The sequence below is a fragment of the Sceloporus undulatus genome, chromosome 3 (genome assembly GCF_019175285.1).
Source record: "Sceloporus undulatus isolate JIND9_A2432 ecotype Alabama chromosome 3, SceUnd_v1.1, whole genome shotgun sequence".
Taxonomy (NCBI): Eukaryota; Metazoa; Chordata; class Lepidosauria; order Squamata; family Phrynosomatidae; genus Sceloporus; species Sceloporus undulatus.
The window spans coordinates 165715388-165740915 of NC_056524.1; the positions used below are offsets into that span (position 1 = coordinate 165715388).

Consider the following 25528-nt stretch of genomic DNA (forward strand, 5'->3'; position numbering starts at 1 on the left):
AACCAAAGCTATGGTGAACCAAAGGTATATTTATTAGAACAATAAACACCTTGAACCACAAAAAAAGGGTCAGTCTTTTTTGTTCATGAAAAGTCAACATAGCAAACATTGCTAAACCTGAGGAGGGAACAGAGGTCATGCAAGACCGGTCCCATAGACATTGTGCAACCAACATTCAACAGAATGTGAAAACAGTGGCCTTCTGTACATGAACACAGAAACACAAACATCAGTAGTGCAATCAATGCAACCCTGAAACCAACACCGCCCTCCCGAAAGCTGCGTCTCGGATGGCCCTGGTGTCCAACCTATAATGTTTGATAAAAGTTAGAGGTTGGGACCAGACAGCAGCCTTGCAGACATCCTCCAAGGGAATCCCCGACAGGAATGCAGAGGATGCTGCCATTGACCTTGTGGAATGAGACCGAACCCTGCCCGGGAGAGGTTTGCCCAATAGTTCATAGCAGAGGTGGATGGTACCAGCCACCCATTTGGAAAACCTCTGCGCAGACACAGACAACCCTTTCTTCGGTTCCGAGTAGCATTGGAAAAGTCTCTCGGACCGACTGGAGGCAGCAGTTCTGTCCAAATAAAACGCCAGTGCTCTCCTGACATCAAGAGAGTGCAGGCGTCGCTCCGCATCCGAAGTCGGGCTGGATGCGAGAGTAGGCAACACAATGTCTTGACACATGTGAAAAGCAGACACTACCTTCGGCAAGAAAGTAATGTCTGTCCGGAGGACCACCTTGTCCTTGTGGAACCTCAGGAATGGCTGGTCCCTCCGTAAGGCACAGAGTTCACCCGCACGGCGGGCAGAGGTGATGGCCACAAGAAAAGCGGATTTCCAAGTCAGTAGTCTCAAGTCCGCTGTAGCCATGGGTTCAAAGGGCTTGGATTGGAGTGCGGACAGTACCGTCTCCAAACTCCAAGCCGGTGTTGGTATCGACACAGGAGGATACAGGTTGGCACAACTCTTCAGGAACCCTTTCACCAAGGGGTCCTTGAAGAAAGAAACCCTCCCCCCGAATTGGTATTTGGCACAAATGGCAGACAGGTAGCATTTGATGGATGTGAGGGACAGCCCCTCATCCAAAAGTGCCATCAAAAACTCCAGCACCACTGGAGTGGACACCTGAGCAGGAGACAAACCCTTTTGGTCAAGGAAGAGGCCAAATCTCCTCCATTTCAGGGCACAGGACCGCTGGGTGGAAGGTTTCCTCGCAGCCAGGATCACCGTCCTCACCGACTCCAGCAAAACAGTCAGGGCTGTATCCTCCAGGCTACCAACGGCAGGCTCTCGATGTCCGGGTGGAGAATCCATCCGTCCTGGATCGACAGCAGGTCCGGACGGGGATCGAGGCGGAGGAAGCATCTCCTGGAGAGGTGAGGAAGGGATGCAAGCCAGGGCTGTCTCGGCCACCACGGGGTGATCAGGATCGCATGCGAGTGGTCCGTTCTCATCTTGGACACCACCCTGATGATGAGAGGGAACGGAGGGAAGGCGTAGAGAAGCTCCCCCGTCCAGAGGAAGGCGAATGCGTCTCCGAGGGATCCGTCCATTCACTTCCTGGAGCAGAACTGGGGACAGTGGCTGTTCCATCTGGTCGCGAAGAGGTCGATCCGGGGGGTTCCCCACCGGTCAAAGAGGTCGCCGACCGTCTCGGGGTGGAGTCTCCACTCGTGGCACACCAATGGAGATCTGCTGAGGCGATCTGCCAGCTCGTTGTCCTCCCCGGGAAGATGAATCGCCTGGAGGAAGACACGTCTCCGGATGCACCAGTCCCAGATGCGGAGCGTGAGGTCGAGCAGGGTCTTGGACCTGGTACCACCTTGTTTGTTGATGTAATACATCACGGTGGTATTGTCCGTCCTCAGAAGGACCACCTTTCCTGTGACGGCGAACTCGAATGCCCTCAATGCCTTTTCCACTGCTAGCATCTCCAAAGCGTTGATGTGGAGAAGCTTGTCTTGTGCGGACCACCTGTCTTTGACGACCAAGTCGAGCAGGTGAGCGCCCCACCCCTCCAGGGATGCATCGGTTGTCAGAGTCAGTTGCGACTGGGGCTGATGAAAGGGCATCCCGGTGCAGACGTTGCGGCGGTCCAACCACCATCTCAAGGAAGCGGCTACCGGTCTCGGTACCGTGAGCCTCTTGGACGGGGGGTCCTCTAACGGAGAGAAGACCGAGAGGAACCAGGATTGAAGAGGCCGAAGACGAAGTCTTGCCCAAGGGGTGACGAATGTTGTCGATGCCATGTGGCCTAGGGCGACTTGGATGTCTCTGGCTCTCACCCTTCTGTGGGAGATGCACGGCCTGAGGGACATTGTCAGGGCCTGAAACCGGTCCGGAGGGAGGAAGGCTAAGCAGTTTTCGGAGTCGAGGATGGCCCCGATGAACTTGACCTTTCTGGTCGGTGTGAAGTGGGACTTTTCCCTGTTGACAACCAGCCCGAGGGAGTCCAAGAGGCGCAAGGCGAAGGAGACTGCCTCCTGCAGCTCGTGTTGGGATTCGGCTGCAAACAGCCAGTCGTCCAGGTATGGAAAGACCATGAAGCCCTTTTGATGAAGGTATGCCACCACCGGTGCCATGCACTTTGTGAAGACTCGTGGAGCCGTGGCCAAGCCGAAGGGAAGAACGTTGTATTGGTACGAGGTGGAGCCGACAGCGAAGGCGAGGAATCTCCGGTGGGACTCTCGGATCCCGATGTGGAAGTAGGCGTCCTTCAGGTCGACGGTCGCAAACCACAGGCCCTGGTGGAGCAGAGGTAGAATGGAAGCCAAGGTTACCATTCGAAAACGGCGGTAGTCAAGGAACAAGTTCAATTGTCTCAAGTCCAGGATGGGCCTGATGCCCCCATCCGCTTTCGGTACCGTGAAGTACCTGGAGAAAAAGGCTCGAGGACATTGGTCGGGCGGTAAAGGGGAGATTGCCCCTTTACCAAGCAAGGCGCGCACTTCGTCGAGAAGGGTGTCCGAGGGGGGAGTGGACATGAAGGCTCCAGTTGGAGGGAGCTCTTGGAACTCAAGGGCATAACCCCTACGGACGATGTTGAGAACCCACGAGTCCGATGTTACAGAGGCCCAGGTGTTAACAAAGGGCCTTCAAATGTCCAAGAAGAAGAGGGGTGAAGGAGGGACGAAGCGCGCTGCGTCCCTTCAGGTTCTCTTCTTCCCCTGGTCGGTGTCCTGCCGGCGGGACTTGCGGTACCGAGGCGGGAAGTTGCGACGGCCAGAGGAGGAGGAAGACTGCGAGGGGAAGCGGTGTCTCTGGGAGCCCTGTTGCTGGGACTGCCGATCCTGGGAGAAGGTCCCCTGTGACTGACCTTGCGGCTGCCACGGGCGCTGACGCTTCCGGAACGGAGAAGCAGGTGTAGAGGACATGCCATGCTTCTTCGCCGCCGCCTTCATCCTGAACTTCCTGTTCAGGCGGTCGTCGGTCTCGGCATGGAAGAGCCCGGTCCCGTCGAGCGGCATGTCCTCGATGGTCGCCTTGACGGTCGGGTTGAGATCCGAGGCCCTCAATCAGGCGTGCTGTCTGAGTGCCATGGATGCGGACATGGCCCTCCCTGCACAGTCAGCCATGTTCCTGGAAGTGGTGATAAGCCAACTCCCGATGGAATGAGTCTCGTCTCTGACCTCCACCAGCTGCCTCTGGACATCATCCGGAATGTCCGGGATGAGGGGGGAGATCCGTTCCATGAGGGTCTGGATGTAGGCCTCATGCAGGCAGTGTAGTTGACGGCCTTGACCGTAAGGGCCGCCGCCGAATAGGCCTTCTTGGCCAGTCCGTCCACTTTTTTCGCCTCCCGGTCGACAGGGGAGGTCGCCTGCTTCGGAACGAAGCTGTGTTGGGCTCCCTCCACGATCGCAGAGTTCGGCCTGGGGTGGTCGGCCAACCAAGGACAGCTCGCCGGGGCGACTCTGTAAAGTTACTCTACCTTGCGGGAGGACGCAGACAGGGTGGCCGGGGAGTCCCAGGACCTCTTCACAATGGTCTGAAGCGACGGGAGCAGAGGAAGACAAGGTGGAGTAGGCACTCGTCCGTGTACCCGACGTTCCACCGGGTCCTGAGCGTCGTCGTCCAGGAAGGCGAGCTCGATGTCGAGAGCCCTCGCCATCTTAACGACGTGCTCGCTCAAGGACCGGACGTCGTCCGACGGGGAAGACAGCTCCGGATTATGCATCCTCTGAGGTGAGGCCGACACCGAGAGGACGTCCTCATCGGATGGTGCTTCGGACGGAGGCAAAGGCTCCTCATCAGAGTCCAAGTCGGAGGAGAGGGGATCCATCACTCTGACTTGTGATCTCGGACGGGCCGGGATGAGGTCAGTCGAGGAGCGTGAGCGCCTGCGAGGTGGAGATGGCGACCTCTCGTAGACGGATACGGTCGGGACCGATCTGGACGAGGTGCCATGTTGAGGGTCTGCAGGATGGGGGTTCAGCCTGGTGAACTCCTTGATCGCTCTGTCCTCCGATATCGACAAGTAATACCGGCCTGATTGCGTGTCGAGGAACAGGTCCGGTATCCCATGCCTGCGGGGCAGGTTCTCGTCGTCGTCGATCACAGAGTGGGGAGGCGATCGATGTTCCGGCGAGAGGGGATGGACGGTGTCCTCCGTCTCGTGGACAAAGTCCATGGTGGGCTGAGGCGGTGGCGTGTCCGGTACCGGAGTCCGCCGACCCTCAGGGGCAGGCTCCAGATCGCGTGGGGCTGCCGGAGTGGAAGAGCGGGCCTGTTTGGAAGGGGAACGCTTCTTGTCCTTCGCCTTCGGTGGGTCGGTGGTGGACCGATCCTTGGAAGACTTGGACTTCTTCGGGGCAGGATCACGACCCGTCTTGTCGTGGTGTCTCTTTTTCCCAGGCCTCGGAACCTCTTCCGCTGGGAAAAAAGGATTGTCCGGGAGGTCCAAGAGGACAGCCGCCACTCCCGATGAGGAAGGTCTTGGAGACCCTGTCCTGTCAGACGACGGAACGTGGGTCCCTCCCGAAGGCACAGCCAGCTCTTTAGGTTTCGGAGCGTGGCGAGATGCCTTGGATGTCCTGGACGACGAAGGCGAGGCGAGATGGACCTCCAACTCGGTAGCCTTCTTAGCATGCGAGCCCTCCAATCTCCTCGTCGGTTTGGAGGCCGGCTCGGTACCCTCAGTCCCCGAAGATTTGCGGGGGCGCTTGGAGGGTTCGTCGGTGGCGCTGGGTGGTTTTGAGCCACGGGCCACATCGGAGGTGGTGGAAGGGATTGTCCCGGCCGGGACACACACCACGCTGGAAACGGCGGCCCTCCCGGATGTCACGCTGGACACACTGGCCCGAGAAGATGAAGCGGGGGGCGCGGAAGGCGGGACAGAGGACGACCGCGAACCTCCCTCTTGGACCTTGCCCAGGGCAATAGCCGAAGTGAGCCGGGACTCACGGTTTTTCCGGGCCTGAGAAGAGAGGGATTTGCAGAGCAGGCAGGCCTTGGTGTCATGGCTCTGGCTGAGGCACAGCAGGCAGGAGGAGTGCGGGTCCTGGACGGGCACCTTGCCCCCACAAATGTCGCACTTCTTGAAGGGTGCAGGCATTTTCAAAGTCGTCAAAGCCAGAGGAGAATCCGTAAACGAGGTCAACAGTCCGAGGATCGAAGTTACCAGGGGCGGGAGACAAAGAATGGTCATGAGTACAGTCTGAGGTCAAAAAACGAAAGTGATTCCAAGCAAGCGAAGCAAGCGAAAGTTCCCTGAAGCAGCTAGCGCGGCGGAAAAAAGGAACTAGGGAAAAGAGCGGGAAGGCAGGGGCCTTATAACGGGTGGGCGGAGTTACCGCCAAAAAGTTTCTATATGTTGCAAAGTAAACTTTGCCCAGTGATTCCAGTAGGTTCTGAGCAGCACTGCGCAGGCGCAGTGAAACCCATTTGTATGATTCGCAGAGACCACGAAGAAGAAATAGATATTATTACTGGAGGGGGGAGGGATTAAAATTAGAAAACAGTCTCACTATTCAATCATTGTTTTACTATTATGGCAGTGGTTCTCAAAGAGTGGGGCAGGGAGAGCATTGTTTGGGGAGGTGCACAAAACTTGGAGGCTCTGATCCCCTCTTCTCCAACTTTTTTATGCGTAAAATTTACATATGCGTTAACTATTGAATTTACTTAAACTTTTCTTATTTGGACTGTTATTTCCTTATAAAATATTTATATATGAATATATATGAAGGTGCAAAAGAAAATATACACACTAAATAAGCAAAATAATCTAATTCATGTACTATGTCGAGGGGCAGCATGAGGTTTGCATGTTGATGTAAAGGGGGCTCCAAAGGTAAAATGTTGTTTGTTTTTATAAGTACTGATAAAGTATTGAGTAGCACTGTTTACGGAATCAAGATTCAGTACTTATTGAAATGTACTGGTGGATTTGGCCTTGTTATTCTCATCTAATTATTGAAGAAAACGATAAAGCATCCAACATTTCATGAACTAAATTAGGAATACTCTTGCGTGTTTTGCTCTCTTCCCTCAGTTTTTCTCACACCAAGGAGCACTGCCAGACTCCCCTGCTCCCCAAGTTTAACCTTGCTAGATCCCCACTACAATCAGTTAGATGCCGTTTTCCCTTACCTTAAGCAGATTTATTACAAACTGGTAAGAAAAGGTAGTCATTTTATCAATACTTTTAAAAAAACACTTTAAAAATATATTTTTTAAATTCTACAAGTCAAAGCATTTAATTCATATTTGAATACTTCCCTCATCAGCATCAGTATGATCAAAGCAAGCACCAATCTTTGAAAGTCTTAGACTGGAGCCTAGGCCATTGAGAACTTTAGCCCCCGTAATGTGCAAATTTCTAGGAGCGTTATACTGACTACAGCTGTACTGTTAGGTCAGACCTGGACCTACTTACCTTTCGGTGCCTTCTGCCAGAATGCTCTGCTGCCCATGTCTTTCACTTCAGGGTCAATGTCCTCTGGCCTGCTGTAGACCCATTGGTTATATCTGTGGCATTGTGACTTCATAGTCTTCATGCTGTTACTGTAGCAACACATCTCAGTGGGCCACACTGGTTGATGCCCCTGGCAGGCTATTTATGAGCTCCCCATGTATTCGGAGGAACACTAAATCCATCCCACCCTCATTTTTTCAAGTGCCCAAGTCACAGCATTCTATGGAGTCAATTCCATCGGTTTTGGAGATATATGTTCATTAGAGGCTCATAGGGTAAGTCAAAACTCTTGATTTTTTTAAAGGTGATATTTAGAATTATGATTTAAGTTGTTGGGTGGCTTCAGTCTAAATGGATAGACAATGAAAGTGGTGTGATCGTTTTTGCTATGCACAACTTCTCATAGTCTGGTTATGCATTGTGGACAAACCAGATATATACTACATTCTGAAGTTCTGTTGCTTTCTAATGTAATGTGTAATGTAGCCTATAGTCAGTTCTTTAGCACATCTATGGCCAAAATGTCACAACCGATAATAGGACATAACCCCTATTTAAGTGTAAGGGTTTAGGAATCTGGTTTATCAAGGCAATAGCGAAGTTCAGCTTCTAAAAGCAGGCATGTTGTCCACATTGACGGTTGTGTCTTTAGAAGGCACACAAACAGTTTGAGAGGTTTCCTGATATAAAAGTTTAAAAATTATTTTCCAGGACTAAAAGCAATGCATGTTGATTTTTGGCAGACAATTTTTATGTGCATTTATATTGCACATGTGGGAGATCTGAAAATAACCACTTGGTTGTGGTTATATTAAGATATTATCCTATCTTGTTTCAGTATAATGCCTTCAAGCAAAATGCTGCCACTTTGGCTGCAATGTGATTTTCATTAAACCATTCATCTGCACTGCCTTCCAAACACCAAATTCTTTTTTCTAATTCCAGCATACTTCAGCAATCTTTATAAATTTGCATATCAGTCAAGTTCCCCTTAGACTGCACCATTCGCCAAGCTTCTTGTAACAGTTTATTAATGATAACTGGGTAAACGTACAGTGTATCTGTATTTGGCTTTTAAAACAGTATAGGTATTTGTAGTGTTTCATACAGCAAACAGCAGGTTTTGGTCTGATTCTAAAAAAAAATTGGTTTGCGAAAAGTACAGTTCACTGTTATGAAAGTGTTACACAAATGATGCAGTCTCCGTTCTGGTCAATGTTTGATCCACAGTATGGCAGATCTTTGAAATCTATTTTGATATCCTCGTCATCTAGGATGAATTTATGTAGAACACTCTGTGGTCATTTATTTAACAACAAATTGACAATTAGTAGCTTTCAACATCCCACATCTACACAGAAAACCTGACTGGAGGCAGTGGCATGTATGTTACGTGGCAAGAATGAAACTGATGTGCTTCATTAGGTGACATTAGGTGAGTTCTAATCCTCAAATGATTAAGTGCACCAAATGATAGTTGTTCAAGCTTTTTCAGTACCAGAATCATGCTGACAAATTTGTCATCTCCAGGGAGAAACCCATATATATCAATAGGCAGTGAAAGAAAAAGGGGCTGCAGGAAGAAAGAAGAGGGTTGGGTCGCTAAGCCATTTAATTCTAGCAACCCTAAAAGCCAAGCCAATATTTTTAAAACCGCTGACTAAATTATATGAACAGCTTATTTGTTCAGTGTCTCTTTGTACACCTGGGAGAATTTAGAAAACAACAGAACTGCCAGAGAATATTGTGTTCACTGGAGTATGTTAAAGTGAGATGAATGTCAGTTTATATAATCTGTCCAATTACTTTTATGAATATTTCCCTTTCTAAGCACCATAATGGGCTATACTCAGACTATTAGGGCTGTAATTAACATTCACTACTGGATAGCTTTTTCTATTTCCATTGTTGTTAGAGTGAGGCCAACATACTGTTTATTTTTCAGTTCTAGCCCAGGGGATCCACTCGGCAGATTGTACAGCTGAAGAAATTAGTTAAACCCAAAAATAGTTGTTTTACTTCATAAAGGTCAGGGAAGCATGTTTTATAATTCTAAACATGTACTTTAAGAACACAGATAGGAAACAAAACAATAAATTGTATTGGGCCAACTACATTAATTGGGAAGGCCACAGTGTTTTAGCATACTACTCTCCAGTTTCCTTTGCCAACAGAGTTGTTCTAAGAAAAGATCACCATTTCAGATCTCCCCATTCTCTTTTTCTGGCAGACCAATAAAGCGACAATCTTTAATGTTTATCGTTTAATAGCATATTAGGATGAACATTATACAATACTTAAGTTTAACCATGTGTTAGAAGCCCCTTTTCTGAGGGCTCATGTACCTCAGAAGGATAAACAATACACATTTTAGCAGCAAAACCAAAATCTACTAGGTTATCAACAAGCATTTCAAGTAAAAATGTACTCACTGAACATTAGTAATAAACTGGAATATATTAATCCACAACAGAATTTTAAAAATGTAAACACACTAAATGTTAAAGAAATAAAACCTCTACAGATATTAATTCCACTGAAATCATGAAAAGGTAAAACAGAGTATCAAGCTATTAATTACATTTCCTAGCTGTAAGTAACTAGATACTATTTTATTACTTAGACAATTTTAGGCAAGGCCGAGAAAGCCCCCCACCACTCCATAATTAAAGTAATTTGTCCTCCCCTTCTTTTATAGTTGCTTACAAAGCTGCTCATTCATCTCAAGTGTCACCCAAGCCAACCCCCCATCTCCAAAGCAAGCATTCAAATCACAGCACCTCAAGTCCATTTCTTTTCAATGGAGGCACTTCATATGTTCAGCTGTCCCCAAGCGATAAGCCAGGAATGAAGGATGAGACTGTGAGTAATGCCCATATATTCATAAATCATCCCTTTAAGAGTTCAGCTGAAAGGGGAGAAATCTAGAACTTTCTGATGTTACGATAGACTTTTAGACAGTAATATTATTGATCCTATTTTTATTCCTTTTCCCCAAATGAGGCTACAATGCTTTACTAGGGGAAACACCTCATTGTTTGCTCACAACAGCCCTGAAAAGGGAAGCTGAGAGAGTGCCAGGTCTTAGGTCACTTGGAGACCCCTCATGACTGAGAACAATTTGAACTGAACACTGTATATCTTCTGTGCTCCATCCTCGCTGACTAGCACATAGACAAAGTCTGAGCTAGCAGTAGTCATGATGGCCCCATTCTGGAGCCAGTTTTGCATCACAGGCATTGATTATTTTGGAAAATAAAAACAAAAAGTGGCAAAGCAGGTATGGGATCATCCTGCTGGGCCATAAAAAATAAATAAAATAAGGCTATGGCAGCTGTTTTCTAGGGGGGGAAGTGACATCAGTTTTGAGTTGGTCTTATGATATATAGGTACCTTGTTAAGTCAAGCTATAACAAAAAATGTATCGAGGTAGGTTTCCATACTTTGTTTTGTACCAATCTTTAAAATAAATTAAAATACGGCCCTCTACTTTTTACAGCCATTCTTGAACTTCAGCCTCTCATCATGTCCTACTCTTGATGCTACAAGAATGAAATAGAGACAACAGTGATGTAGCACATGGTCCTTGGGACAGGACCCCAGGGAAAGACACTCTAGCAGGCATCGTACTTAGCACCACTGGAAGAGAACCTGGAAACATCCTCTGTTCTGCTAGATAAGCATGGCTGTTGCCTCTCATCATCTTAAAGAAAAACACTGTGATCATATGCCTTCCTGCTCAGAAGTAGATCCCATGGAGTTCAATGAGTCTTGGTAGGTACATGATTGCAGGCTAAGTGTTATGGAGTTTGAACTTTCCCAATGATGGAAAGATTTCTGTGGCATTCTTTCCCATTCAAAGCTAAGGGTAAACTGCAGTAGGCGTGGGGAAGTAGGGCTATTTGCTTCAAGCAAGCAACTCTTTGCATATCTGATTCAGGAACAATAGTCTCAGTGCAGCAAACCAAATACACACAGATAGTAGGAAACTTTTGGTTCTCTTAGTAGGGATTGTTCTTTACCAGGGAGACTACTCTTTATAAGAAGAGTCTCAGCACACATGCATTCCGTATGCCCCTTACTATAGAAAGACTATGTCTGATCTAGACTGTGTTTAAAAGCATTTTTAATTTTCCTACGCCTCACCTAGTGCTGTCATTGAAATGCCTAATTCTTTCCTGGGATGTGGATGGGTAGGGAAAAGCAGGAATGGACAATTTGCTTGTCTGTTTTCTGTAACATTAGACATTTCTCTTAAATACAAATTCATTATATTCTATTGCTGCTGCAGTTTGCCCATATTTTTTCAAAGACTGAGAAATAATTTACATGTCCATATGCAAGAACACTTATAACTCAGTAGCAATTTCCTCTAATACCTGCACATGAATTTTGATAAGCCATTCCTCCTAATATGCTAGCCCCTTTTGCTTGTAATCTGCCCCATTGGTTGCATTTTTATATGTAGTTAAAATCAAATGCATTTCAAATTTCAAGGTAACGTGTCAAAAAACCCAACACCGCTATTGTGTTCCAACATTGAAGAGGTGCAGATTAGCTTGGATCATATTAAACTATGAACTAAATGAATGTCACCTCCATCTCTAGGGAAAATCCATAGCCAAATAAAGGTGACATATTGCCAGAAGAGGCATTCTGTTTCCCCTTTTATGAGAGGATCAGGGAGCCAGAGATGCACATCCAATATTGTTACCATTTGAACTCCATAATGTCTATGAATCAGACTATACATGATGGCAGATACCCAACACATCAAATCTCTAAATGGGCACAGAGATACAATTTAGAGCTTGCCATCCTCAGAAACACTCCCACAAGTCACTTCCTCAACAGGTAGGTTCTGTGCTGGCATTGAAAGCACAGGTAAGGGGGGAAAGAACCTCTGGGCCAATTTGCAAGGTTATGAGTGACAGACGGAGCAGGCTAGCCCTTTAAGTGGTTTAGATTGTTCTCTCTGCCTTGTATGCAAACAGCTGGCATAAACCCTAATAATTTTAGCCCTTTGTGGAAGTAAAAAATCCACAGAGCTTTTTGATTGTATTAAAACCATTAACAATTTGCAAGGTTCGTCTTGATAAATCACAGCCTTATACAAATTAGGCCATAGTATATATGTTCTTACAATACAATAAAGCCAGAATTTAGGAAAGCTACCTTTTGGGGACCGTATTTCCCAGGATCTTCCACGCGGGCTGGACAAGTCTGGGAGCTACAGTCTAAAAAGTAACCTTTCCAGCTTTTGAATAAGACTGACCGCTTAATTCCTGAAGTATATGGGAATCAAAGCACATGTTAATTAGACAACAGGAAGAACTCTACATGATTTTTTTAAATTATATTTTTTTTAACATTTTGGCAATACACTAAAATGTAAAGGTGATTTCTCTCAACTTCAGAATTCTGTACTATGTGTACACATACAGTGAAGATAAATAGGCTCCCCCAGATGGGAAAATACATAGACAATAAGGATTTTTAAAAACCCAAATATAATTGGTATCAGAAGAAGAAACTGTGGCTAAGAGCTGCCTTGCAAGATCAGTCACAGTTGCAAATGCTTTAGAACTGAATTTACTAAAGCAAGGTTTCCTCTGTGGACATATTTAATGGAGCTTCACTGTGCTATTGCAGCTCGCTAATCAAATAAAGGCATAGGAATTTTGAATGCATTGCACACTGCTAATCTGTAGTTCAAGGCATGGAATAAAAGCAAATATCAATATGCTCAGCATATTCCTGAGAGTCTTAAAATTGAGAAGATTGCTTAATTGGCACTCCCTACTGCTAACAGGAATATGCCAATTAAAAGGATTCTACTATACTCATTAAGGGATTAGACAGCATTAATGTCATACTAACACTCTGTTACATTATCTTTATTCTTCCTCTCTAAGAATACCTAAAAAAAAAAAAAAGTGAACATGAGATCAGAGATACTCCAAGGTGTATCATGTACTGTTATACACAAAACCTCACAACATAAGAAACAAATACACAGGCTAAAACCGCATCGGAACAAACATTATTCCAACATCATACAATAAATCTGCATCATCCATATTTACAATTCATTATTACTAAATAAAACAGTAGTGAGCTGCCACTGTATTTTGTATCTGCTTGCAGTATAGAATTTCATGAAGATACAAACGTGTAAGCATCTCATTTACTACAGCTGATCATGTAAACAGTTTCTCTACAGCAGTGTTACCCAAACGTCAATCCTCAAGATAGTTTTGACTTGAGCTCCCAGAATTCAATAATTCTGGGGTTTCTGGGTGCTGAAGTACAAAGCCCCCGGGGGATCATAGTTTGAGAACCATTCCTCTAGATTCTAGAAGATCAATATTTTGGATAAAAGAAGACACACCCTGATAACTTAAGATTTAAATCCAGGTGCTGATATTTAAGAATATGGGGAAGGGGGGAGCTGTCTTGTTGGCATCTGGTGTCTCGAGAACCAAAGCTTCCACCAACTAAATCATGCAAAATAATATTCATATGTTTTTGCTGCAGAAATGATAACAGGAACGTAAATACAATGGCTCTAACCCAATTGTTATTCCTGGCTAGAATAGACCACTACAAATTTCCACTGTTCAGTGGGTTTATTCTAATTGGGGCTCAGAATTAGATTTAAGCCAAAATTAAATTAGTCATTTATATAAATTAAAGCCTGCTAGGGAATTCAAAGTGGTGAGTAAACTAGGTTTTTAAAATGGAGAACCCGAAGACTATACATATGCTTAATTCTCCAGTTAAACTCATGTATAGAATTTGGGAATTCTTGACAGAATAGAATCGAAGTGGACAGCACTAGGAAACATGAAAACAAAAGTGAGAAGGAACCATTTCCTTCAGAAAAGACCAAAGAGAGTTTTGTTATAGAATCCTCAACACCATTTCAGATCTCATCTGACAGCGCACAGTTCACTTTGGATGCATCACAAAGAATGTCCTACATCTCTAACTGCATATCTTTGAGACAAGAATGGGGAAGGTGAGAGACAGAGAAAGGAGCAAGAACAGAAGAGATGGAGAACAAGAAGGGGAGTTGTAGCTGAGCAGGCCTACAGGTATTTGCCTTTCTGATAACAACAACTCATTTATGTAGAACAAAAATACAAAATTCAGTTGATCATACTGAGAGAAAATGGGTCCTCTAGACTTTTGTGGACAAAGGCCCAAGCAGCTTCTGCTAACCCAAAGAATTGTTCACCACAAAATAGATGTCTGCTCAAAAACTTTTTGTAAAATTTGAGACTGCATATTTGAAACATAATGTGGGAGAAAGATATGGGTTAAGTATGACAACCTTACAAAGGATCATGCAGATGTTTTAGATAAATGCTTCAGAGCATTGTCTTTTTAAAAGGTTACCGATTTGTATGTTTGCTGAAGAATCTATTTACAACGTTGGTAATGGCAAGCAGAACAGAATTTCTGACAATGGGAGTAGGTATCTGTTGTAAACTCAGCCACCTTGAACTCCAACTGTATGTTGAAATAAATATTTCAAATACCTCCAGGACTTTAGTGAAAAAATTCGGTCCATGATAAAATTGTAAATATTACTAAAAAAAAACCTTTTTGTTTTGAGTAAAACTGAACATTAGTGCTAAACCAGCGACTGCAAACGAGAGCTGGGATCAAGCTTCTCTTTGAGTGATTTCTTCCTAGGAGCAGGAATAGGCTTATTGTCACAAATAGCCTTAGTAGCTGATAGAACAGGATTTTCATCAACAGTGAAGGTACTTTTCTGACAAGGAGCTGGTTTGCGAGGAGCTGCAATAGGTTGCTTGAAGTGAAGCATAGCAGATAAGCTGGGATCAGAACAGGTCCTACATGTGAGAGGAGAACTATTCCAGATGTTTTCCTTGCTCCTTTGATCTGGTGATGTCTGTGTTGTCAATGTATATGGTGGCTTATCAGAGGGTGGAAGGGGTGCTCTTCTTTTTTTGCCTTTCCCTTCATTCAGTTTTACAGCCTCTACATTTGGTTCTGAAAGTGTGCTTTTCTGCACTAACATGTGGTGAGAACCATCAAACATAGCAGCCCATGAAGGAGACACACACTCTTCTTCTTGACCAACCACCAATGCTCCATCACTTGCCTCACTTTTTCTTTGTACAGTATCAATTAATGCTTCATGTTTTACTGGAGAATCAATGCCTGTCATATTTCAAAAGACAAAATAAAATTCTGATTATCATAGAATCGTAGAGTTGGAAGAGACCACAAGGGTCATCCAGTCCAACCCCCTGCCATGCAAGAACTCTCAATCAAAGCACACCCAACAGATGGCCATCCAGCCTCTGCTTAAAGACCTCCAAAGAAGGAGACTCCACCACACTCTGAGGGAATGTCTTCCACTGTCGAACAGCCCTTACTGTCAGGAAGTTCCTCCTAATGTTGAAGTGGAATCTCTTCCTGTAGCTTGCATCCATTGTTCTGGGTCCTAGTCTCTGGAGCAGCAGAAAACAAGCTTGCTCCCTCCTCAATATGACATCCCTTCAAATATTTAAACAGGGCTATCATATCACCTCTTAACCTTCTTTTCTCCGGGCTAAACATCCCCAGCTCCCTAAGTCGTTCCTCATAGGACATGGTTTCCAGACCCTTCACCATTTTAGTCGCCCTCCTTTGGACACGCTCCAGTTTCTCAATATCCTTTTTGAATTGTGGTGCCCAGAACTGGACACAATATTCCAGGTGGGGCCTGACCAAAGCAGAATAGAGTGGCACTATTACTTCCCTTGATCTAGACACTATATTTCTATTGATGCAGCCTAAAATTGCATTGGCCTTTTTAGCTGCCGCATCACACTGTTAACTGATGTTCAACTTGTGGTCTACTTGGACTCCCAGATCCCTTTCACACATAGTCTCGTTCAGCCAGGTGTCCCCCATCCTATATCTGTGCATTTTATTTTCTGCCCTAAGTGCATTTCTTCATGTTGAATTTTATTTTGTTAGCTTTGGCCCAGCTTTCTAGTCTATTCAGGTTATCTTGAATTTTGATCCTGTGTCCTCTGGATTATTAGCTATTCCTCCTAATTTGGTGTCATCTGAAAAATTGATGAGTATGCTCCTAATTCTGTCACCCAAGTCATTGATAAAGATGTTGAACAGCACTGGGCCCAGGACAGAGCCCTGTGGGACCCCACTGGTCACTTCTCTCCAGGATGAAAAGGAGCCATTGTTGAGCACACTTTGGGTTTGGCCAGTCAACCAATTACAAATCCATGTAACAGTTACCTTGTCTATCCCACATTTTACAAGCTTGTTTGCAAGAATGTCATGGGAAACCTTGTCAAAGGCCTTACTAAAATCAAGATATACTATATCCACAGCATTCCCTTCATCTACCAAGCTGGTAATTTTATCAAAGAAAGAGATTAGATTTGTCTGGCATGAATTCTTTCTCTGAAACCTATGTTGACTTTTTGTGATTATGGCATTGCCATCTAGATGTTCACAGACTCTCTGTTTAATGATCTGCTCCAGAATCTTTCCTGGTATTGATGTCAGACTAACTGGACGATAATTGCTGGGATCCTCTTTTTTCCCCTTTTTGAAGATGGGGACAACGTTTGCCCTCCTCCAGTCTGTTGAGACTTCTCCTGTTCTCCAGGAGTTTTCAAAGATTATTGCCATTTAGCAATATATATTTACCATTTCTTTTAATACCCTTGAATGTAGTTCATCTGGTCCTGGAGACTTAAATTCATTTAGATTAACCAGATATTCCTGTAATATCTCTTTACTTATTCTGTCCTGAAATTCCTCTATTCTGTCCTCTGCTCCATTATCCTCATGTTGAGCACCCTTTTCCTTTTCTAAGAAGACTGAGGCAAAGAAGGTGTTGAGTAATTCTGCCTTTTCTCTGTCTTCTGTTAGCATTTTGCCTTCTTCTCCATGCAGTGGCCCTACCATTTAATTAATTTTTTAAAATTTGTTTTATTTATATACCGCTATTCCAAAGATCATAGCGGTGAACAGCAAGTAAGCTAATTAGCAAGCAACTTCTTCTTTTGCTGCGGACATACCCAAAAAGGCCCCTTTTATTGTTTTTAACCTCTCTAGCAAGCCTCAGTTCATTCTGCACTTTAGCTTTTCTGACTTTACCCCTACAAATGCCTGCTATTTCTTTGAATCCCTTTTTCGTGATTTCCTCCTTTTTCCATTTCTTATACATGTTCCGTTTAAAACTTAGCTCAGTTGAAAGGGCCTTAGTCATCCATCCTGGTTTCTTGAGACACCTCCCATTTTTCTTTCTCACTGGAACTCTTTGAAATTGTGCCTTCAGTATCTCCCTTTTGAGAAACTCCCATCCGTCCTGAACTCCCTTCTCTTTGAGTATTTCTGATCACGGGATCACCTTCAATATGTCTCTAAGTTTACTGAAATCTGCTCTCCTAAAGTCTAGAATGAGTGTTTGACTATGCCTGGCTTCTCCTTTCCACTGTATAACAAACTCCAGGAGAACATGGTCACTTCCACTTAACGATCCCACCACTTGCACCCCATTAACCAAGTCATCCTTGTTGGTTAGGATCAGATCTAAAATAGCTGACCCCCTTGTTGCCTCTTCCACCTTTTGGACAATGAAATTGTCTTTGAGGCAAGTGAGGAATTTTTTAGACCTTGAGGATTTTGCTGAGTTTGACTTCCAGCAAATATCAGGGTAGTTGAAGTCACCCATCACTACTACATCTCTCTTTTCTGAATATGTAGTCATCTGTTCTAGAAAGGCATCATCCAATTCCTCCATCTGACTGGGGGGTCTGTAGTAGATTCCCACCATAACATCCTTGTTGTTTCCCTCCCCTTTGATTTTTATCCAGATGCTCTCCACCTGGCTGCCAGTACTGATGTCCTGGATCTCTTCACTGGTGCTCATGATTACTTAGATGATTACTTACTTACAATGATGACCACAGTCCTTAAACTTTATCACCTAAGCTATGGTTCAAACAATACACACGTTTCCTTTATGAACAACAAGTCCTGAGATTTAGCCATGGCAGTACAAATTCTATTATGGCAGAAAAATCATACCATAACAAACAGAGCAAGAAAATGCACATCATAACATTATGGATGCAGGTAATTATCTTTTTACTGCCCAATGTACAGCTGGCTTTTTAAAAGTGGGATAGTTTACCTTGTAAAACTAGCAGCAGGAGGGTAATCTATTGTAGCTGTTCATTCAATTTTAATGCATTATGCATCCTCACTGGGGAGAAGGGACGGATTCTATTGGATGCCAATACTTGTCAAGAAGTTCTTTTCATTCTGGTGAACATACGTCACCCATCAGTTTCTTTGGAAATTAGAGTATGGTATTTAAGCAGTGCCTTCACAGTCTATATTTGGCTGTTGATGTATATTTAGACTACCGTACTTCAAACACAATTCAAACATTACCTTGCTCCTGGCCTCCTCAGAGTACTTTTTACAACCTCCTGAGCAAGCATCCAGAAAGTGTGGCTGGGCTTGGTAGTCTACCATTATGTTCCACTAAAGAGTGATTGGTAGACTGTGCATTTTAGTAAAAAGCAAAAGGAAACAAAAAAAGCAAGTAGATGCCACAACACTGAAGTTTACCCATCCCCGCTGTGGGAATTTAGTTTGAAAGCCCTGCTTTCCTACTTCTACTCCTGTGATTCAAAGCACAGTTTACAAAGAGTGCCTGCTTAATCTTCCCTTTTTTTCTAATCCAAAAAGTACTACAACCAATCTGAGCACACTTCTTCTGCTGCACTGTTTGGTCTTATGCAGAATTCTTTAAAAATCATTAGACACTGAGTCTAATATGTGAGATTATACACACACACAAACAAATAATAACACAACAAACTAAACTACTAAACAAACATAAACATATAATACTGATTCCCTCTCCAACTGATGCATATATGCCACTGTTTCTCTATTTCCTTATATATGATGATATATTTATGCCTCTACCACATACCAACTGTTTACTTTACAAAACCTGAAGTTGATACAAATCTCCAGTGGGACTGCAAGTATGTAATAAACATTTCCCACTTTCTTAAATGCCTTAAAATTTTCTCTTTGATCAATATTGTCAATTCATCCATTTCAGAAAGTTCAATCATCTTCATCAACCAGTCTTCTTGTGTTGGAATCTCAATGCCCTTTTGTCTCTGAGCATGTGTTATCCAATCTAATGCAGATTTCAGCAGAATTTTTGACTACTAAAATTTATCTAACTCTGCCTGGGAACTGGGATTAAAGGGTTGAACAAACAGCCTCAAAGGGGCAGCCTCCAGCCACCCCTTCTTCAGTCAGATTGGGGTTGCAGCAACCGCACGCTGCAGCACTGATCCAGCCTTTCCAAGGCGCAAAAAGAAACAGAAAAAGTGGATCCTTTTTGCGCCCTGGAAAGGGAATAGCCACAGCATGTGGCTATATGGTGCTCCTTCGGTGCTGCATCACATGGACGTAGCGCTGGAGGAGTGCTGTGATGCTGCGCACCATGTGGAGAGGCTCGCGGCATCATGGTGCCCTGGGGGGCGGAGTCGGGGTGTGCGTCATGTGGATACGACGCCCAACTCCGCCCCCAGTCTGGCCTTAATGGCTGGTCTGAAGAGCCCCTAAGTCTCACAATAGAGTATTATCTGCCCCTGGAAAATTTTACTTATCAGACTGACTAACATTCTTACTTCTAGCAAGTTGCAGAGCACTTTTGTGGAAAACTACTCAAGTAAGTGTAAGTTTGCCAAATGGAAAGCTTCAGTCTGAGGCCCATAAATGCTGTTAAATAAGATCAATGGCTAATCTACTCATTCGGTTACAATCATATTCCCCCAAATAAACCAGTTCTCCTTAGACAGGCTGGGTTTTCCTTTATATTTTTAAAGAAAAGACAGAATGGGAGGGAGGTTTGCCCATCTAAAACTTGATCATCCTAGAAAAATTCTGCCATGCAATATTGCTACATGTTCACTTTGGCTCTTTCTCTGCCCTGAATAAATTTTAACAGCTTACCTATATATGATTGTTTAACATTTTCATTCTATCAGTTCTGACGCCTCTCCAGATTACAGGCCAAAAAAGAGAAAAAGTCTGATTCTTGCTAGCTTTTCAGTAGTTACTGATTATAGTTCTCAACCACTCTGGTCATAAAATATTTTTAATCTGTAATTAAAATCCATTTCCTGTAATACCCAGGAAGAGAAAGCACATATTTCACATAGACTGCATTGAAAATAATGTGAGTTATGCAAAAGCAAAGGCGATTCAACTTCCTCAGCAAGTGTTGCTTCCAATACCCAGTGTTGCTTCCAATATTCAGCTATCTCCCACTTACTCATGTCTTGGTAAACCAAAGTGGCCTCTTTGGTCAAGAACAATGGTGGTTTCTGTGGTGACCTAATCTCAATTTTCATAAATTCTTCACAACACTGTTTCCACTGACCTGAAAGGAAATGAGAAAGTAGAATTCAAAATACTATTAAAGAAAACTAAGTGTATATACAGTTGGAACAGTTACTGCCTACAAATAACCAATTGTTGTATCAATATTGTATATCAATTTGTTTCTTTTGAAAATAAATCTTGTAAACGCTTAAGCAGCTGAGCACAGTCAGTCTGCTGAGGTTTCAATGTCCCTCTTCTTCTGCAGTCATTTTTTATAAGGTTAATGAATATTTATGTAATGATGGAATATATCTGAGTACTAGTGTTAACATGGAAATCATAAAGATGCAGCTGGGTCATGCTGTGAGAGCTGATTATCAAAATCTTGTATCGGAAATCTGAGAAATCAATTGTTTTTGTCATTGCAGATGTTAAAAGCATAATACTTGCTGGTGAAATTATGGTACTATGGAGCACCCGATACTGAACCATCTACTCCACTACTAAAATAAGGTTCAAAGTAGGCAGATTCCCAGTAGTCTGTTTTCTAAGATTCCAAACTATCAAGAATATAAAACAGGGAAGAATTCAATCATGGAATTTTTAAGATTGCCTGTCTTCCTCTGCAGAACATATTCACTGGGTGCTGGAGAACAGAAGTTATCTTTCCCCCCTCCTCTCAAATGACAGGGTTGTTATGCAATGCTAGTTCAAAATGTTCAGTGCATTTTTTTTAACTTACATAGGTGCCCTGTTACAAAAGGAGACAAAGCTACTTACTGAAATCATAGAAGTGCTGCCAGAAAGCTTCCATCCACTTATAAAGGTCTTCCCGGCTTTCAACAGCAAAAATCTGAGTCACAGCCTCACCAGCCTCAGGGTTGATAACAGAAAAGTTATTGGTTTTTTTCTGAGTGTCTTTATCCACAGCACGAATTCTCGTTTCCTAAATGTTATATAAAACACAGAACGAATGAAATAATAAAGTTGACCTCCAACACAGAAAAGTACAAGTTTAATCAGCTAGAAAAACGATAGTGATCAACTAGGCTTTTAGTCAGTCAAAAGATTTCTATTTTCAAGACAATCTTATATGCAATTAATTCTGTTTTACAGAATTAGAACCAAAATAAACTCTCCTTTGTAATAGGCAAATATAGAACATAGTTCCTGTAACAGAAAAACACTGTATGGATAGCACTCAAAAGGACTACTGTTTCCACTGCTTAACTTTCAGGAAATGGAGGCATGTTTCATGTCCCATAGTCAAAAGAATGGGTAAGACAACTGTACATTCAAAGTAATGTTTGAAACATAAAATTTAAAAACAAATTTGTTTAAAATACATTTAAAAATACATTTAAAGAAAGAGAACCCTGAATTCTCCTATAATCCAGCATTAGATCATGGCTGTGCTCCATTAATTACAATTAGGTCAATGTCAACTTTTTGCACTCGCTGCCATGCAATCAGATGTAAAAACCAACCCATGGATATATTGCAATGATGACAAGGTTGCACTGCCCCAAAATCAATGGGCACACTTACAAAGAACAGCTCATAAGGTGTGCCTACAGGTCTCAGTCTATGGATTCACCTACATTGCACAAAATGGGTCCAGATTTGACAGCTTCCTAATGTTCATGAAGCTTTCATATAGGGGCTAAACATACAGGCAAAAAGAGGTGCTTCCAGGCTGACTTGAAGGTGTAGCGTTTAGATGACACATGCCTTGAAGCCAGCAGGAAAGTGTACCATATGCAGAGAAAAGCCGTTTCAAAAAGAAGCAACTTTTTTCTGTTTCTTCCTGGCTCGAAGCCATGTGGTCATGACATGAGCACTCCAGCTACCTTGGAAGACAGCGATGCAGTTGGTGGGGTTTCAATGTGGCTTCAGAAAAGGCAGCTTCAAGACACTTTTTCTTGCCCATCTGTTTTGCCCCATAATTACAATTGCTTTCCTAATGCATGTGAAGATAGGATCTTAGGAACTTTTGCTAGTACAGTCGGACCTCCGTGTTCGCAAGGGATCCATTCAAGACTCTTCCCCCCCCCCCCCCGGGCAGATACGAAAATCTATGCATGCTCAAGTCCATTAAAATTAATGGTGGTGCAGCACACATACCACCATTAAGCAAAATGGGGGCTTGCCATCCGCAGATGATTAAATCCATGGACGGCAAGTCCACTGATAAGGAGAAATGTATTTAATTTTTTTTAAAGATTTATTCAAGAAAAACATATAATGGCTGACATCTTGTACTGCAGTTATAGATGTGTGTGACCTAGAGATACAGATCTGCAATTGCTCCTTATCCAGTTATGCTATGTATTCCCACTCATGGCATTGTTGCCACTATCATAAATGATTCCACAAACCACCATTAAACTCCAGGGAGGTGTTCCAAGCGAGAGGTCTGCAATGTGGTGGAGTGAAGTGCTTCAGGCTGATGTGGCCAGCTCCCTCCTGCCCTGGATTCTTGGTGAGATGGTCTTTGTTACACCTTGGTTCAAAGACAGATCACATCATCCTGAAGCACCTCACTTGACCACACCACCTCCATCACTTGGAGTGGCTTCCTGGAGCTTAAGGTAGGGGTTTTTTTTGGTGATCACTTGCAGCTATCCTTAGGTTTATTAGCTGGAAATGCTATGCAAGATCTTAACCAACATAAAAAAGGTAGATCCATAGAAACATGAGAGGAACTTCATTATATGATGGCTCTGTTTATCCCTTCTGCTGCAGTTTCTTGACCCAACTGAAAAGCCATTCCTGAGGATTGGGGTTTTCTTCATAAGTGGGGCAGGCATACAGGATGTATCAGGGATTAGAATTCACTAGAAAATGTAAGAGGGCCTCTGTGAGTAGAAGCACTATCCACTCAAGCAACAGATCCTCTGGATCTTGCCTTCTTCAGAGCAATAATTCTTAAACTTTAATCCATTACTGTCAAATTATCACCAAATGCTTTTTAAATCATGCATTTAAAAAAAAATAGGACATCAGAACAACACTTCACTGTTGTATGTTAGACAAATCTAACAAATATGTGTTGATTACCATTTGCCAGCTCCTTAATCTTAGATTTGTTTGAGCTGGAATGCTGCTGTTTTAAAATCTCATTTCTCCCTTGTCTGTGTTAGTATTACAGCACTCCCTCTGTTGTTTTTTCCCTGGAAGTGCATCACACATATGTAGTCTCATTGCAAAAGGATGGGAGAGACCATGGATTTAGAGGGTAGAAAGACAGAACAGTGACCAGCTAGCATGGGTGGTGTTTATATCTAGTCCTTCCAGACAACACAAGTAAAGATGGAGGAAAGAGTCATATCCACTGAAAGAGGAAATCCTGCCCTGGGGACAAGACTGGGGACAGCTCACTGTTGCTTAAGCAGCTACTTCCTTGGATAGGGAACCAGAAAAAGTCCTTCTGGGGGTGACAGGAACCACACACTTAACATAATTTATCAAGGAGAAATCTCACTTTCGTCAGGTCAGGAGGAGGGCAGAGACCCATTCTCTTTTGACTATGACCCTGGTTAGAGGAGGCTTGCAGAGAGGCAGAAGTACAAAATGGCCATCGGCTGCTGGTGGTAGGGAGGAGAGTGATTGATCAGCCACACTACAAGAGATAGTATTGGATGGTACTTGCTGCTCTACCTGAACCCGTTCACTGGATAGTGGTTAGTGGGCTCAATTCTGATTTGGTTAATTAATGCCAACCTTCACTAGCTTTATACAGCCATTGTGAGCATTTTAGGTTGGAGTAGATATACGTTAGGATGACAAAGATAGAAGAATGGTTGTTGTCATTCAGTTGGAACAGGCAGGAAGAGAGAATGGGGTTGAAGGTGACACATGCCAACATAGATGAGAAAAACGTCCTCCTCCCAGTTTACTACATAGCCATCCTGCTCTTTAAGAAGGCCATCGGGTTTTTTTAAAAATGCTGTTTTGTAATGCCTGCTGGGTCAGCTATGTGAATCCAGATTTGGTCCTGGATGAATAGGCTGTCTTGGATACACTGAAGCATGCATATTTACCTTGCTGCCATTTAATAATATGAGGTATGATCATTTGCTTTTTTTCGCATCTACGGGGGTCCTGGAACCAAATCCCTGCGGATTCAAAGAACCGATTGTATACTAACAAATTCCAATCCATTAGCAGAGGAATTAACAAAGACAATGGCTTCATGGCACACTGCCCACATTAGTACAAGAGTCCTCGCTGCTACACATATAACAAAAGGAATCTTCTTAGAGAGTTTTGAACCTTGGAAAACTAAATTTTGTTTAGCAGATTTATTACTTTCACATCAATATTGACTGACTACTGTAAGGTCTGAAAGATCTGTATCACTTTCAAAAATGAAGGGTAAGAGATATGATTTGCACATTTCTGGATCCTGTTGCATTCTATCCCACTGCCATAACTGTATAAATATGCTTTACAATTTAAGGCTTTAATATCAATCTGTACTGCATCTGAAGAAGTGGGTTTATATCCACTAAAGCTCATACTAAAATAAAAGTCAGCCTCTCCATCTTGTAAAGCTCACTTTTTGTAACCCATTACTATTCTGATTAATAGACACTTGTTTTGGGCCTATGGAAAGTAATGTGGCAATTCCACATGTGCTCATTATACTAATGCAAATAACCCACATTAGAAATTAACAGGGCTGCTACCCAGTTCTCTTAGATGCATACCAAACTATCTGATCACTCATTTCACCCAACAATTACTGTTGAAGAGCAAAAATAAACAAGTGGCTTGTTGAGCATGGGAAGACAGCCATTAAACCCATCTCAAATCCAAGATTCAAACCCACTAGTTATATAGAAAGGAAGCTTCTCCGTTCTTATTTAATCCTATTTCACTTCAAACAAACACCCACATACTCCTTTTTCTACTGCATGTCAACTCATACCTGTAAAGATTAAATATGTAACTATAAAAAGTAAGTTACATACATTATCATGGGGGGGGGGGCTAGAACTGACAGTCTTTGAAAACCTTTAAAATATTCTGGAGAGGGTACATTTTTAAAAAGGCATTACTGGAGGAGCTGTTTGAAATACAAACACAGCTGTTTGTAGCATATCTGATGAATTTGCTCATTTAAATTTTTCATTCTAAAAATAGGAGATTAAGTAATTCATCCATAAATGCTGTGTCCTATTAATGCA

The 25528-nt window shown here is 43.3% G+C and overlaps 2 protein-coding genes across 2 annotated transcripts in view; one reads left to right on the plus strand and one right to left on the minus strand.

The window, feature by feature from the left end:
- The window catches only part of LOC121925884 (AT-rich interactive domain-containing protein 5B-like), a 361184-nt gene that overhangs the window by 291017 nt on the left and 44639 nt on the right, over positions 1 to 25528 (plus strand). The gene's annotated exons all lie outside the window — the stretch shown is intronic.
- RTKN2 (rhotekin 2) overlaps positions 10468 to 25528 on the minus strand; it is a 46650-nt gene continuing 31589 nt past the window's right edge. Inside the window, exons 9-11 of the mRNA XM_042459415.1 lie at positions 21117 to 21282; positions 20287 to 20394; positions 10468 to 15116 (exon numbers count right to left, since the gene is read on the minus strand). Coding sequence (XP_042315349.1) covers positions 14563 to 15116; positions 20287 to 20394; positions 21117 to 21282 — 828 coding nt within the window. The 3' untranslated portion in view covers positions 10468 to 14562. The remainder of the gene's footprint in view (positions 15117 to 20286; positions 20395 to 21116; positions 21283 to 25528) is intronic.